Genomic DNA, 15,649 nt, shown 5'->3' on the forward strand with positions numbered 1-15,649 from the left:
ATTGATCTTAGTACTCAGAAAAGTTTCCTGTTGGGAAATCTTCTGTTATATTGCTTAACTGTTTTTTTTGTTTTTTTTTTTTTACCAGTATTAGAAAACAGTTAGGAATAATAAGTGTTGAGTGCAGTAGGCAAATCCCTTACAAAGATTTACATATCCAGTGTCTTTTTCACTTAGGAGTGGAAGACTTCTACTTTGCTTGTTCCATCTGCCAGTCCTTTGTACCTAAGACTTTGTGGTCCCATTTGCCCTTACTTATCACTTTCCTGGAGGCAATAATGTCTCAAACACTTGACCCATTCAAATATGGCAGATTCCATTTCTCCAGATGTACCTCCAATACTTAAGAAAAAGCTTAAAAGGTCTAGGCCAGAGACTGTCAGCCCTTTCTGACTTCAGCGTACCTGCTGTGGTTTCAGAACCCACAATAAATGTGATTTCTTCTCAGATGACTCTTTTGAGCCCCAACCTTTTGGAAATGGGTGCATCAGCCCCTTACCCTGTACCTCATATTATTGAGGCTTTTTTTTAATGCTTTTCGATTTTCTTATCTTTCCCTGGACTTGCCATCTCTGGCTTCCAAAAGGCTAGTCAGATTTTACAATGTCCCTGATGATAATTTTTTGTTTTAAAAAGTCTGTGGTGAACCATTCTCCAGTTTGCATCTAGTCTGATAAGCCTTCCAAACTCCTTTCCCCTTGTCAATGCCTTCCCTTCAGACAAAGATAGCAGGGCTGTGGATAGGAGGGGTAAAACGTTTTATACCCCCTCTACTTTGGCATTCAGGTACTAATCACCAAACCCAAATGACAAAATGCTTAATATCCATTCTCAATTTTTTAAATAAGGTAGTGGTGGATTTAGAAGATACTGATTCTAAGCAACAAATGTTATCCATACTTAATCAGGTTACAGAAGTGGCCAGCTACAGCATTAAATATAGTTATGATGTTGTAGAGACCTCATTCGGAGCAGCTGCAACAGGTTCTGTAATCCGCAGGTATGCATGGTTACATAGCCATCTTTTTCCTGAGGACTTGGAAGCAAAAGTATTGGGTTCCCATTAAGACAAGATTCTCTTGTTTGGCCCCCAAGCTGCCAACCTTTTGAATACACTTCATGAACAGACTAAAACCATGAAAGATTGCAGGTAGCTTCTTTTAACCTCTGTATCTTGATACCAGAGAAATTATCCAACCAAACCTACCTTTTTTTTGTCAGAAGGGACTCTAGACCAAGACTGGAATAGATTCCCAGATAAACCACAGAGGAATGCCACATCTAGGATGCATCCTCTGGGGCATGTCTGTGTGACTGTCTACAGCCTTCCTTCTCCCTGGCCCCCAGCCCTACCATGCCCTTCTGAAAATGGCTGACCCAGTCTTCCTCCATCTGGGAAAAGATTACTACAGAGTGATGGGTGCTGTGTGTTATAAAAAAAGGTTTCTGCCATGTTTTGGGATACAGATTCTGTGCGAGTGGCATATTCCCACCTCCACACAGTCAGTCTCATCTGCTCACATCTCTTTTACAGGAACTACAGGACATGGCCCAGTAGAACCAGTACCAGATAAAATTGTAGGAGGAGGGTTTTATTCCAGACTTTTCCTAATGCCAGAGAATGAAGAGTAGTGAAAACCCAAACTGGATCTCTACTAAACACTTTAAAGAAAGTGCCAGCTTTCAAAATGTTCTCACCGATATTCTTTTTATTGCAGCCCAGGCATCTTTAGTGTCAGTAGATCTGAAAGATACTTACCTTCATATGCCCTTTCAGTCCCCTTGCAGGAGATTTGTCAGGTCTTGTACTGGGTTATTTCACTGTTAATTTACTACTTTGACTTTTGAGCTTTCCACAACCTCAAGAGATTTTGCCAAGTGTTTGACACTAGTGATTGCTTTCTGCTAAACCCAGGGAGTTCAGGCTTTTCCCTGCTTAGATGACCTGTTAATCCAAGCTACTTCACCACAAGTACTTCTACAGCATCTCCTGTTCATCCTCCTCATATTTATCTCAGTTAAGGCGCATGATTAACTACAGAAAAAATCCTGCATGCAGCCATCTTGGGACCTAGTTTTTCTGGGCTTCAGGCTGGACACACATCTCTCAAGAGATGGTGCAGAGCATTACAGACTACTTTCGCAACCTTGCTTCCTTCGGCCATTGCTCAGCCAGGTAGTTCTTAAGGGCTCTGTGGTTCATGGCAGCTACTATCTCAGTACACCCTCTAGCAAGACTGCATGTGAGGAAAATCCAGTGGTACCTGAAAACAGTTTGGTCTCGGGACTCTCACACTCGACACAGTGATTCCCCTTTTACCCTGTGTTAGACAATAATTCTTATGGTGGAATGATAGAGTAAAAAAACCCAAGGCCTACCTTCGTTCTTCAGCCTTGGTTCAGGAAATGCACACATACTTCTGACAAGGCATGTGGGGCCTGGATAGACATCCTAGTACAGGGGATGTGGCAGACATCACTATTAAAGGAACAATTAACATTAAGGAAATTAGGGCCCTCCTTCAGACTCTCTTTGTGTGGAAACTAGGTACCCTGTTAGTGTTCACAGATGAAACAGCAGCAGTGTGGGACATAAGCAAGGAGAAACCAGATTTTACTAATTGAGCAGGTTGACATAAAAAGCCTGGGACCTTGTCACCAATATAAATGTCACTCACAGCAACATACATCATCCCATCACAGGACAATGTGTTGGCAAACTCTTTAAACAGGTCCTGTGGGACCCTCATGAATGAATCTTGTAGAGACGGGTTTCTATGGTAGCCTTCAACATTTTGGGTCTCCTCAGATAGACTTGTTTTCTTCAAAGACCAGCAAACCGCTTCCACTGTTTTGCACTAGGGATCCTTGTCTTCAGTTTTGAGGACAGATGCTTCCATTTTCAGTGGACATGTAAGTTCCTCTGTCTTCCCTGTACTATCTCCAATTCCAGAAGTTCATCTAAAATCCCATAAAGAAAAAAAATGTTAATGATTCCCTTTTGGCCAAGACAGCATTAGTTCCATCTTTTTCTTCTAGCTAGGGGCAGGTACTACAAACTGCCTCACCAGCCAGATCTCATCAGAAAGGGGTACTTCTTTATCCCAGTTTTTTATCCATAAACCTAACACTGTGCATGATAGTGTTCTAATTCCTTACAGGCACCATTTTTTCTGAGGATGTTATTAAGGTTCTCCAAGAAGGCAGTAGACTCTCCACTTGAAAATCTTATGTAGCCAAATGGAAGAGCTTCTCCTATTTGTGCAAAAGGAATGGGCAGGACCCCAATCAGTCAGAGGTACCTTGCGTTCTGAAATGTGTGAGCTCTTGCATACAGGTCTGGCCTACTCTTCTAGCAAAGCCCACCTGTCAGCCATCTCCTGTTACTCACTCCCTAACGTATGTGAAGATCTGCGGTTCTTATTCCTTAAAGGGGCCCTTCATCTTAGACCACCTAGAAGGCACATTACCCCGACGTGGGACCTCAACGTTGTACTGAAAAAGCTTACCTTACCTCTTTTTGAACTGGCAACATCAGCAAACCACAAATTCTGCACCTGGAAAGCTATTCTATTTCTGGCCCTCATTTCAGCTAGAAGAGTTTCAGAGCTTCAGGCACTCATGGCCATTTTTCACAGTCATGGTGACCCTCAGGTTTGATCCTTCATTGATGTCTAAAATAGTGAATGAATATCAGGCCATAACCATACATACCTTCTTTCCCAACCCATGGCCATTTTTCACAGTCATGGTGACCCTCAGGTTTGATCCTTCATTGATGTCTAAAATAGTGAATGAATATCAGGCCATAACCATACATACCTTCTTTCCCAACCCACAGAATTTTATTTTATATATTTATTTAACATTAATTTACTGCGAAGGTTTGACTTGGAATGAGCCAGGTTTCAGTGGAGGCTGGGGGAGAAATGCTCCAGACGCATGTCTTTGTAATGTGGGAGGAAACCGGAGCACCCGGAGGAAACCCACACAAATGCAGGGAGGACAGTGCAAACTCTGCACAGAAGCCATCCCAGCTGAGAATCGAACTGGAGAACCTCTTGCTGTGAGGCGACAGTGCAAACCGCTGCACCACTGTGCTGTCCAATGGGGGCAAAGATGTTGAATTCGCTGGACATTCACAAGCAACCAAGATTTTGTTTGGATGAAACGAAATCAATTTGAAAATCTGATTAACTGTTTTATTTCTTTCATGGACTGTAAATTGGGCCAGCCTGTATCGTGGCAAACCATCACAGGCAGGATCTCTAAGACCATCTCTTTTTGTTACTTTGTACAGGGCAAGTCCCTGCCCTTGTGCTCTTGAGCTTAGTCTACTAGAGAAGTAGCAGCCTCTGGAGCTTTACGCAAAGGAGTGGATGCCAAGTCCATACTGGAGACTGCCACCTGATCATTTCTACGCATTCACTAAACACTACAGGCTTGATGCCTTTTCGGGTTCCAGAGCTGCCTTCCCTAAGCCAGTCTTGTCTGGCCTGTTGGATCTGCCTTTTAACTGACCACCCTTACTTTTCATTTATCTTTGGGAATCACCCATGTATTAGGAATACTGCAACAGTGATTTCAGTCAGGACATAATACAGTTGTGTAAGAACTCTGTGTAACAGTAAATGTCCTGCTGATCACTGTTGCTGTATTCCTTCCTGCTTCTCCTTTATACTTTTATTTTCTATTTACTCCCTCTTTCTGCCTCAGTTCATATCCCCTGGAAAACTCCATAGATGTGAGGGGGCGTTCTTACCACTTTTACTATGCCTCTCCTAGATGACCAGTTCTGTCTCAAGGGTCTTCAGGACACTGGCTTGGAGATAGTCTGAGGAATTTCGTTCATAAGTCCATTCATACGTCCACCTGTGTACCCTTGTGCTTGTGAGCTGAGGTCACACGTTGAATGTATGACACTGGGAAGTTTAAAGCTTTGATACCCCAAACAGATGACAGCAGTGATAACCTATGTGTCAGGAATACTCCAACATCGATCAGTAAGACATCTGCTGTTATGGTAAGTTCTTACACAACGTACTTTCCTTTAGGTTGTTTTGCTAATGTTTTTCTTTTGTTTTATTTTTCATTAGCAAGTTTTGTTTTGGACATGCAGTGTTTTGCTTAAATAACCTGTTTTTGTCCCTTCCATTCTTTAATGGGTGTATTCCAGTATTTAACAATGCAGAACTGCAGTGTGACCACTATTGCAATATTACTCTGCCTGTTCTTTCTTAGGCAGTATTTTCCTATGCCATCCCTATGTCATTATACAAAGATGCGCAAAACATCTGAAAAAAATCTGTAGCAGATTTATGAAAGTTGTGCACTCTGATGTCGATTTCCCCTTTCCAGTCTTATTTTCATTTATTTGTTTTTGCTTTGTTCACATTTTATTACCTTTACCTGCTTTTTGTTGCTTTCTACCACCCCTGTTGTTTTTCAGGATTTCCATTAACTGACTTTTGTATGTAAATCGTTTTTACCCCATCCATATTTATCCTATTTATTTCTTCAATAAATGGGTTTATATCAGGTTGGTAGGTTTTCTTTGTTTCCTATCTCGTATATCCAGATGTTCATCGTGTTTCACTGTTGCAGTCATGACTGTAGGGTTCTCCCCTGCCGGCAGGCAGTCCTCGGTCGTCCAGAATCCCAAAGGCTGGGTCCGGCGTTGGCTGCTCAGCCATGCTCCCTGAAGTCAGAGCGCCAGGAGTACAAAGCTGGCAGCTGACGCCATGTTCTCCAGTCTTTCTTGCCGTGCGGTGATAGCAGTGCGCAAGTGCCGGTCGGCTGACTCCTGACAATTTTTTCTAATCGTACTTCAATCCGAAGACTTTCTGCTCCTACTCAAAGCTAAGTACCCCATTGGGGAAACTTTTTTCTTGCTCCAGTCCGATGTCAGAAAAAGTTAATTGTATTTCATGTGGGAAGCAAATACCTCATAAGGATTTTCATTCTTACTGTATTCCTTGCTTAGGCCCTGACCACGATGTAGCTAGTTGTCGGTTTTGTGCTAGATTTAATCAATGTACTATTAAACGAAGGTACGATTTTGCATTTCATTACTTCGGTAGGCGTTTTAATTACAAAATGTCGTCTGTCACGCTTCCGTCTACAGGAGTTCACAAACGGCGCAAGGATAAAGACAGGCCTCCGAGGTCCAAATCAGACGATATTGTACAAGCAGAGCCAGCTTCAGGTTCGGCAGTCGTCAGTGAGGCGCTTTTGCAGCTCCTGTCGTCGGCCATTTCGGAACCGACGGCCGAAACTGACTCCCACGAGGAGCCAACGAGGCCTTTGAATATTTCAGTTGCAGGACCTTCGGACAATGCTCCTTCGGATGGGTCCGGAGCCGCTGTGCAGGTACCGGCTTCCAAAGGGGTTTTCAGGCCTACTCAGCTTCTGATAAAGGCAAACACAAAGGCAAAGACTCCTTCCAAATCAAAGACTACAGCCCAGGCCTCTTCTGATCCGGGACCCAAGTCTCAGAAACAGTTAGTTAAGATGGCGGAGGACTTACTTATGATTAGGGGTTCACATCCCCCTCCAGACAAAAGGCCAAGGCAGGCATTGTATTGTGACTCCTCTGATCAGGCTTCTGTTTCTTCAGTTTCTTCTTCTGGCCAGGATTATTCTTTCCCTCCTTATGAGGATTCTGATGCTGAGGAATCCATTCCTTCAGTTTCTCCCCCTGAGGATTTTTCTTTTGGGGAAACTTTACATGAAATGAGGGAACATTTTCACTGGGAAGGACAGGAGTACTCGGAATCTAAGAAGAGACTTAGGGATTTTCTTCTTCTTCTCCAACATAGACCCCTGGCTATCCCTCCTATTTTGGATATTGTGGATGATGCTTTTTCGGAGGCTAACTTAACTCCTGACTCTTTTCCTCCAGCTCCTCTTAAGCCAGACAGATATTATAGGGTTCCTGATTCCCTCCAGTTTTTATAGAAGAATCCTACTGCTGATCCTGAAACCATTTCTCAGGGCCGTAAGGGGGTTAAGGCAGCTACTGCTAAAAAAACCCATTCCCACTGAGAAGGATTCCAGATCTTTAGAAAGATGGGGCAAAAAAGTGTGCACTTCTGCAACTTTATCTATTAGGGCTTTAAACTGTCAGTTTCATATGCTGAAACACCAGCAATTTCTTTTGTCTGTTTTGAAACAAAAGCTAACTTCCATTTCTGCCTGTGCAGATAAGGAATTACACGACTTAATGCATGCCACTGAACAAGTAGGGAAGCATGGTTTACACTGTGGTTTTGATGCCTTGGAGGCTTCTTGTAGGGCTGCTGCCTCTGGCACAGTCATTAGAAGGCATGCTTGGTTAAAGGAACAAAACTTGCCAGATCAAGTAAAAGCTAAGTTATTAGATGCTCCTGTTCAACATAATGTTTTGTTTGGATCAAAGGCTGAAGAGGTGATAAAGAAGATGGAGGACAAGGCAAAATCCATGCAAACGGTTAAGGATGTCTTACAAGTACAGCCACCCAGATTTAGTAGGAATTGGCCTACTAAAAATTGGTCCTTTCCCAGTTCAGACAGGCCTCAGAGGGGTAGATACAGACGCTCCCGAGGAAGGCCCCAAACGCAAGCCTCTTATAGACCAAGACAGTGGACTGCTTCCACCCCTAAGGGAGGAGAGGACAGGTCGCAAGCTCATAGAAAACAGGCTCAATGACTCCCCCTGTTGGGCTGCAGGAACTTCTTGCCTGGAAGCCCCTCTCGGAGGAAAACTTTCTCTTTTTCACCTAAATTGGACTCATATAACCCAAGACAAGTGGGTTCTGGATGTGGTTTCAAGAGGTTACAAATTCCATTTTCATACCCTACCAAGACCAAGCAGATGGCCGGATCTACCAAAACATCAGTGGTTAGAGGCCTTAAACCAGATGGAAGCCCTCTTGGCTATGAAAGCCATAGAACTGGTTCCACTTTCAGAAATGGGACAAGGTTTTTACTCCAGGCTCTTTCTAGTCCCCAGAAAGCAAAATTCATGGAGACCCATTCTGGATCTGTCAGTCTTGAACACTTTTCTCGAGATACCAAAATTCAAGATGCTTACTCTACAGCAGCTACTTCCAATGCTGACCAAAAATGCATGGATGGTAACTTTGGATTTAAAGGAGGCTTATTTACACATTCCCATCAGGCAGGAGTGCAGAAAATACCTCCGGTTCAAGGCCGGATCGAGGCACTATCAATTCTCTGCTCTGCCCTTTGGATTGTCTACTGCGCCCAGGGTCTTCACCAAATGCCTGGCTCCAGTAGTAGCTTATTGCAGACTCAAGGGAATTCAAATTTACCCTTATCTGGACGACTGTCTTATTCAGGCAGACAGCAAGGATGTCTTACTCCAGCATCTAGAATTTGTTCAAAAACTTCTCAAGTTCCTGGGATTCACTATAAACATAAAAAAGTCAAATTTGACACCCTCACAACAGATAACTTTTCTGGGTGCTCTTCTAAACACAACAACCCAGATGGCATTTCTGACATACGAAAAACAATTACAGCTGGCTTCAACTTTCAAAACCTTGGCATCATTAACTCAGCTATCTGCAAGGAAATTCCTGCAGGCTTTGGGTTACATGGCCTCCTGCATCCTTCTCGTACCATATGCAAGACTACATATGAGGAAAATACAGCGGTACCTAAAAAGTGTATGGTCTCAGCATTGCCACAGTTTAGACATACAGATCACCGTCCTGCGTTGTCTTCAAAAGGAATTCCTTTGGTGGTCCAAGGCATGTACTCAAAACAAAGGGAAGTCCTTCAGTCTGCCTCCAGCCAGTCAGATACTAACCACGGACGCCTCGGATTATGCATGGGGAGCCCATTTGCAAGGCAACTGTCTGCAGGGCCTTTGGACAAAGGATCAGAAGCACCTGCATATCAATTTAAAGGAAATGTTAGCCGTTCAGAACGGCCTATTGGCCTTCAGGAATCTTCTACAACCAGGGCAACTACTGATACAGACAGACAACACCACAGTTATGTGGTACATAAACAAGCAAGGGGGATCACATTCCTATCCCCTTTGCAGACTAGCCATGAATCTATGGAACACAGCTCTAGCTTACAAACTGGACCTTCAAGCCCAGTTTCTACCAGGGAAGCAAAACATCCTGGCAGACAGTCTGAGCAGGAACCTGTTAGACCCACACGAATGGATGCTGGACACCAAAATATTCAAGATGATTACAGCAGTCTGGGGATGTCCTCACATAGACCTCTTTGCATCCCACCTCAATCATCAACTACAGATTTTTTGCACAAGGACATTCCATGAACTAGCTTGGAAAGTGGATGCACTATCATTCAGTTGGAGAAACCTCTCGGGGTATGCCTTCCCGCCTCTACCTCTTCTTCCATGGGTGTTATTAAAGATCAAACAGGACAAGCCCAAGATGATAATTTTACTGGCCCCAAATTGGCCTTGACAGTTTTGGTACCCAACTCTGAAAAACCTTTCTCTGGAGCCCCCTTGGGTTTTACCTCAGACTCCGAACCTCCTGTCCCAACACCAGGGTCAAGTTCTGCACTCCCATGTCAAAACTCTCAGCCTGGCTGCCTGGTTAATCCAGGGTCTATGATTCATTCTCTCCTACCCAAGGAGGGTTATGGATGTCGTTTTAGAAGCCAGATGTCCTAGCACTAGAAAATCTTATGCAGGAAAATGGAAAAGATTTTGCACCTGGATGCAGGCTCAGGATTCGGGTCCTCTTATTCCTAACATTCCTCTGATTTTACTTTATCTGACAGACCTCTTACATAAGGGTCTTTCTTTTTCTTCCATAAAGATACATGCCTCTAATATTTCTGCTCATTATAATACAGACCCTCCAATCTTTTCCCACCAGCTCATGAGACAGTTTCTCAGAGGAGCTAAGAACTTAGATTTCCACCCGTTCCTGCCTGGGATCTCAACTTTGTTTTGGAAAAACTTGCCTTACCTCCTTTTGAGCCTGGTGCCACATCTGACATCAAGTTTTTATCTTGGAAGACAGCCATCCTGTTAGCTCTGACCTCTGCCAGGAGAGTTTCGGAGTTGCAAGCTCTCATGGCTGTGGAACCTTATATTATTTTTCACCAGGACAGGGTGTCTTTAAGGACTAATCCTACTTTCATGCCTAAGATGGTTTCCAAAGTGGCTTTAAATCAAACTATTCACCTGCCAACTTTTTTCCCCAGTCCTCAAAATAGGGGGGAAAGGATCTTGCATTCCTTGGATGTACACAGACAACTACGTTTTTACCTGGACAGAACCAAGGACATCAGGAAATCAGAGCAATTGTTTGTTTCTTCTGCTTCAAGTTCCCAAGGTAAAGCCATTTCAAAACAAACCATTTCTAAATGGATTGCTCATGGAATCAGATTTTGTTATTCACACCATGGAAAGCAAATCCCAGGGAGTATAAGGACTCACTCTACCAGAGCTGCTGCCACTTCAGCTGCCGTCCTCACGGGAGTTCCTACCAAAGACATTTTGGAAGCTGCAACTTGGAGTTCAGTGCATACTTTTTCTAAGCACTACAATCTACCTCTCTACTCTAAGTCTAGGGCAGGCTTTGCTTCTGCAGTCTTGCAGGGCCTTTTAGCCGCCCCCTCTACTTTATGACCACCTCCCTTTTCTTCTGCTTTGGGATTCAACCCTACAGTCATGACTGCAACAGTGAAACACGATGAACATAGTACAGTTGTGTACACTTACCATAAATGTAGATGTTCGAGTGTCTTCACTGTTGTAGTCTGGGTTACCCTCCCTCCTGTCCCCTCTTATTTTTTCTTTTGTGTGGTTCCCTTCTTCACCCTTCTTCTGAGGTGTATTTGCAAAGGGTATGGGATTTTACTCATTTTGGAACACCTGACATCTGGGGCAAGAAAAACTGGAGAACATGGCATTGGCTATCAGCTTTGTACTCCTGGCGCTCTGACGTCAGGGAGCATGGCTGAGCAGCCGACGCCGGACCCAGACTCTGGGATTCTGGCCGACCGAGGACTGCCTGCCAGCAGGGGAGAACCCTACAGTCATGACTGCAACAGTGAAGACACTCAAACATCTACATTTATGGTAAGTGTACACAACTGTACTTTGTCTATATAATGTATTTATGTATGGCTTCCATTCCTTGACCAACCCAAGATGTTGCATCTCTTTGAAGCATATTGTATAACTCGGGAGTGTATGGAGAGGTGTCCTCAATGTATAAAGAGTAGAGTATGAGTTGGACATTGCAGGAGATGGTGAGGGCCAGGAATTCTGGGCTGGTTGCCATTAACATTGCTTCTGTGTTACTTGCAGTCATGTTTGACTTTGATCATCAGGCCACGCACATAGAATTGGCATTAACAGAGACTATCATAGCCAGTAGTTTGATTTGTGGAGGTTCTTCATTCATTACACTCTTCCCTGGGGGAAACAAAATAACTATACTTTTTGTGCCGTTTGATAGTTGTAGACTTTTACCTTTGTGTAGTTACTGTCAATGTATTACCTTCATTATTGATGTATTTGATTGCTTTTGTCTTCATTGGTTCATTATAGAACCCATTTTTTAGCAGCCTTCATTCTACTTTGAACAAAATGACAGGCCTTAGTGTGGCAGAGTATGCTTCTGCAGTATTTGTGCATCAGAGACTCTGTTTGCTGCTGTAGATAGATACCCTTTCTTGCTATGTTGTGCATACCTTTCAACTTCTTACAGAAAGAATACTGGACAAGGCCATAAATAATGGGGGGAATAAGGGACCAAAAATAGGGACATTTTTTAAATATTGCTTTTATAAACTTTGAAAGTTAATAGAATAGCAGATTTTGCATTAGCATGAATTTTCTGAAGGGTGTGAATTCTGAAACTCAGATTTGTCATTAATTTCTAATTTCAATCTTTAGTGATTTGTCAGAAAACCACAATTTTATGAAAAATGAACAAAAAATGTGAGGGAAAATCTGGACTGTCTGCAAAAATCTGTACAGTTGAGAGGTATGAATTGCTGTACTGCAGCAATTAATACCAGCTCTCTTTTGACCAAGGCTGACTTGTGTTTTTTTCTAATCCCTACCAGGGACTCTCCAGTTTAGAAAACCCACACAGCCTTCCCTTTGTGGAAGATGAACCAACTTCTGGGTGTTCATTTATTCAACCACTGCCTCACCTTTTTGGTCTTCCTGTACCCAGGCTGTTAATGCTTGGTGTTGACATTGCAGATGGTGACCCTGTCCTTGTCATTGGTTTATTTTATATGCACTTTTTGTCTGATTCCTTGATGAGAAACTGGGGGCAAAATGAATGCCTGTTTTCACTAGGCACTTGGCGACTTTGAGTTGCCTAATGTATAACTGTAAGTTGGATCATAGCTCAGTGCACATGATGCCGACAGGAGCATTCATAGTTTTTTTTCTTTGATTCACTGCTGTAATGACACACAGATTTTTAAGGCTCAGTCTTGAATACAGACTGAGATTTCGTAGATGTTGCCGAGATTCACTGCATAACCATTTTTGTGATATAAGCGCACATATTTATTTGTAAGGATCAAACTTGAAACTTTAGGCGCACACTGCATTTTCTACAGTGCTGACGTACATCAGGTACGTCTCATGGCCTAAGGCATACAGAGTATTTGCTCCAGCAGTGAACTGTACCATGTACTAATGTGTTCATTATTGGTCTAGGCAATTCCTCTCTTTTGGAAGCTGATAAGAGTAATGGATTTTCACAGGGAATGGAGAATGACTGTCTTTTTCCACTCAGCTCAGTCTGTTGTCAATTCTTTTCATTTGTATAAGTATTGTGGAAAGTACATATACATCCTGGAGTTCAGACTTCTTGATTTGTATCTTTTTGAGAGAGTTTTTAGTCTACTATTTCCTAGTAGTATCATTAGATTAAGGCTAGTGGACCTCTGCACCAAATTCATTATGTATTCATGTTGTGGTACCTCAGGATTCCTTGTTTGAATTTTTTTTTTTTTTTTTTTTTTTTTTTTTTTTTATAAGACAGATGTTCGTGCCGTTTGAGCAACTTGTACTGGATTTTTTTTTTCTTATTCTACCCTGTACAGCAGTGATATCAGCTACATTTGTGCTGCAGTACCCTTCCTCCCAGTTCTCCTTGGGACTTGCCTTATCAGCTGTACTTTTTCACCATCATATCATTTGCTCCTCCAGGGAATGAGAGCCAGGCATCCCTTTGAGTAGAGGAAAGGTCTGTGGCCCAGTCATTCCAATGCAGGGAATTCATTCATATCATCCTTTTTTTTTCCCCATGTGGAGTGAGAGTTGGGTGTTAGGATAAGTCTGTCTACCTAACCTCTCCTCCTTGTAGGCATCTTGCAGACTTGTGATTGGCTACCTAGTCAAAGAGAGGGACATGCTTGCCTCTCCACTTAGCTCACCAGTTAAGTGATGTGGACATCACATCTGCAGCACAAGCATGCCTGTTCTGTTCCCCAATGAGCATCTGCCTGTTAGTAGGTCAGGCTAATGTGGTTGGTTTAGCCACCTCCCAGATGTGCGAGCTTGTGTCTACTACTGCTCAAGCTCATCCTCCCCAGCTCCAGACCTTCCAGTGTCTATGCTATCGGCACATTTTTGCCTGTCCCATTGTGTGGACTTCATCCGTGTATGTCACAGAGCACCTGTGCTGCTGTACCTTTTTGTTAAGTAGCCTTGTACCAAAAACAGTAGTGTAAATCCTCACTTATGGTAATGTACATCTGTGACAGAGTAATCCTTTACTTTCATTGTCACATGCATATGTAATATTTTTTATTTGAATATCACGGGCATGTTACTCTTCCTGTCCTGTTGACCGTCATGTTTTTAGCAGCCATATACTTTTCTGTAAGTAAGTGTCCATTTCTGATATGCTTTGGTTTCTTTATGGTTTGTTTGTTTCATCATCGTTTATTTTTGCTGTTGTACGTTAGTGTTTTGCATTCATTAGCATGCATACACTAGTGCGCTAATGTATATATTACTGAGAATTGTCAGGCTTTTGTTACTTGTTGAAGCACAAAACTTGCATTGTGTAGTCCTAACTCAGATGTTTGCATGTGAGTAGTAGTGTTTTGGCATTAAGGTAGGGTGGGCTTTGATTTATACATATTTTGGGAAATCTCTTGTGTTAGTCTTTTGTAAATGGTCTTTGTTGTAGACCATACTACCATTTTTACCTCAGTATTTGCATATTCATCTTTGTGTTTGCTGATGTCCGTCATTTGTAGTTTTAATTAAGTAGACTGCTGTTATTGCTGTAATCATGCAAGTTTAATGTAATGGACTCTACTTTTGCTAGCTTTTGTCTTGCTTTACTTGATTTTTATTCTGTAAGTAATGTTTTCTGCATGTAAATATTCCTAGGAAATCTCCTGCCGGGTGGAATGTAACAAAAAAAAAAAAAGAAAAGAAAAATGATTCAGTTATGCAGGCAGGGTTAGCAGTAAGTAAACAGAATGCTGATACTGTTGCTTTACATGTGTGCTTCACTTTTCCAGGCTAGTTCAGAAAATGCAACGGCTGAAAGGGATGTTTACGAAGAATTGCTGACCCAGGCAGAAATACAAGGAAACGTCAACAAAGTCAACTGTAAGTGTTTTGCAGTAATGAGGTAGAGAAAGGTTCACACTTGTTTTTGTTAAGGTTGAGAATCGGAATCGATAATGAAATCTCATTTAATGAAGCTAGCATCACTAGCAGGGAAACTGTGTTTTACTTTTTCAGATTAAGTACAGGAATGGCAAAGTGAGTAAACTTTGTACTGGGTCTGTACATAATCAGCAATTTTTCTTCAGTTGCCATTCTTTGCATCCTGCACCCCTGAAGTATTTCCATTGTCTCCATATGCAAAAGAGGGCTACAAAGAACTGCGTTCTTCAGTATACCTACGTTGTCCCTCTTAATCAGAGTTCTTTAAGCATTAACAGCGTTTCATTATGCCTCTCTGCAATGTATGCACATTTATTCAGTTTATATGCCTTTACCCTGCTGTGCAGTTTTTCATGTAAGAATGTGTTGTGCTTTATTACTTACTCTTGTGGTTGTGTACTGTTGTATTTATCTGGTTCACACAGTAATTCATATCATCTGGTAGTGTCTCTTTTCTGTTAGTCGTATCCTGTACCACTCATTTTTCCCCAGTGCGTACATAACTTGTTTATGTACTCTGCTGGTACTGTCAAATCAGACTACCTTAAACTCTCATCTCTTTCTGTCTCTCTCTCTCTCTCTCTCTCTCTCTCAATGCATACACTGTACTGTGCGTCTCTGAATTCTTGCATAAAGTAGGTAAGGTGCTGTTTCTCCTGCTTTTTTTATCTACTGTCGTACTTTGCTATCCTGCTCTTTATTTTATTTATTCAGTGTGCCCATGCACCTTTTAAATGTATATGTCAAGCTTTTCCTAATCTTTTGATGTTTTGTGTTCCATTCATCATCTCTTTCTGTTGTGTAAAGCAATGCACACACACACGTCACTGTTGCATGTACTAGGGCATTCATGATGTTCTTCATCCCACATTGCTGCAGTCCTAACACTTGGGTAGTCCGCTGTCCCAGTCGGCCCGAATACCAAAGTATAAGGCTGACGTCGGTCAGGGCGCATTAGTCTGACGTCAGGACGTCAGGGTACAAATGCGC

The 15,649-nt window shown here is 42.5% G+C and overlaps 1 protein-coding gene across 1 annotated transcript in view; it reads left to right on the forward strand.

The window, feature by feature from the left end:
- The window catches only part of IQGAP1 (IQ motif containing GTPase activating protein 1), a 1,927,315-nt gene that overhangs the window by 552,878 nt on the left and 1,358,788 nt on the right, over positions 1-15,649 (forward strand). Inside the window, exon 9 of the mRNA XM_044076373.1 lies at positions 14,509-14,599. Coding sequence (XP_043932308.1) covers positions 14,509-14,599 — 91 coding nt within the window. The remainder of the gene's footprint in view (positions 1-14,508; positions 14,600-15,649) is intronic.

This window comes from Protopterus annectens, chromosome 7.part0 (assembly GCF_019279795.1).
Source record: "Protopterus annectens isolate FY-2018-M chromosome 7.part0, PAN1.0, whole genome shotgun sequence".
NCBI classification, from domain to species: Eukaryota; Metazoa; Chordata; order Ceratodontiformes; family Protopteridae; genus Protopterus; species Protopterus annectens.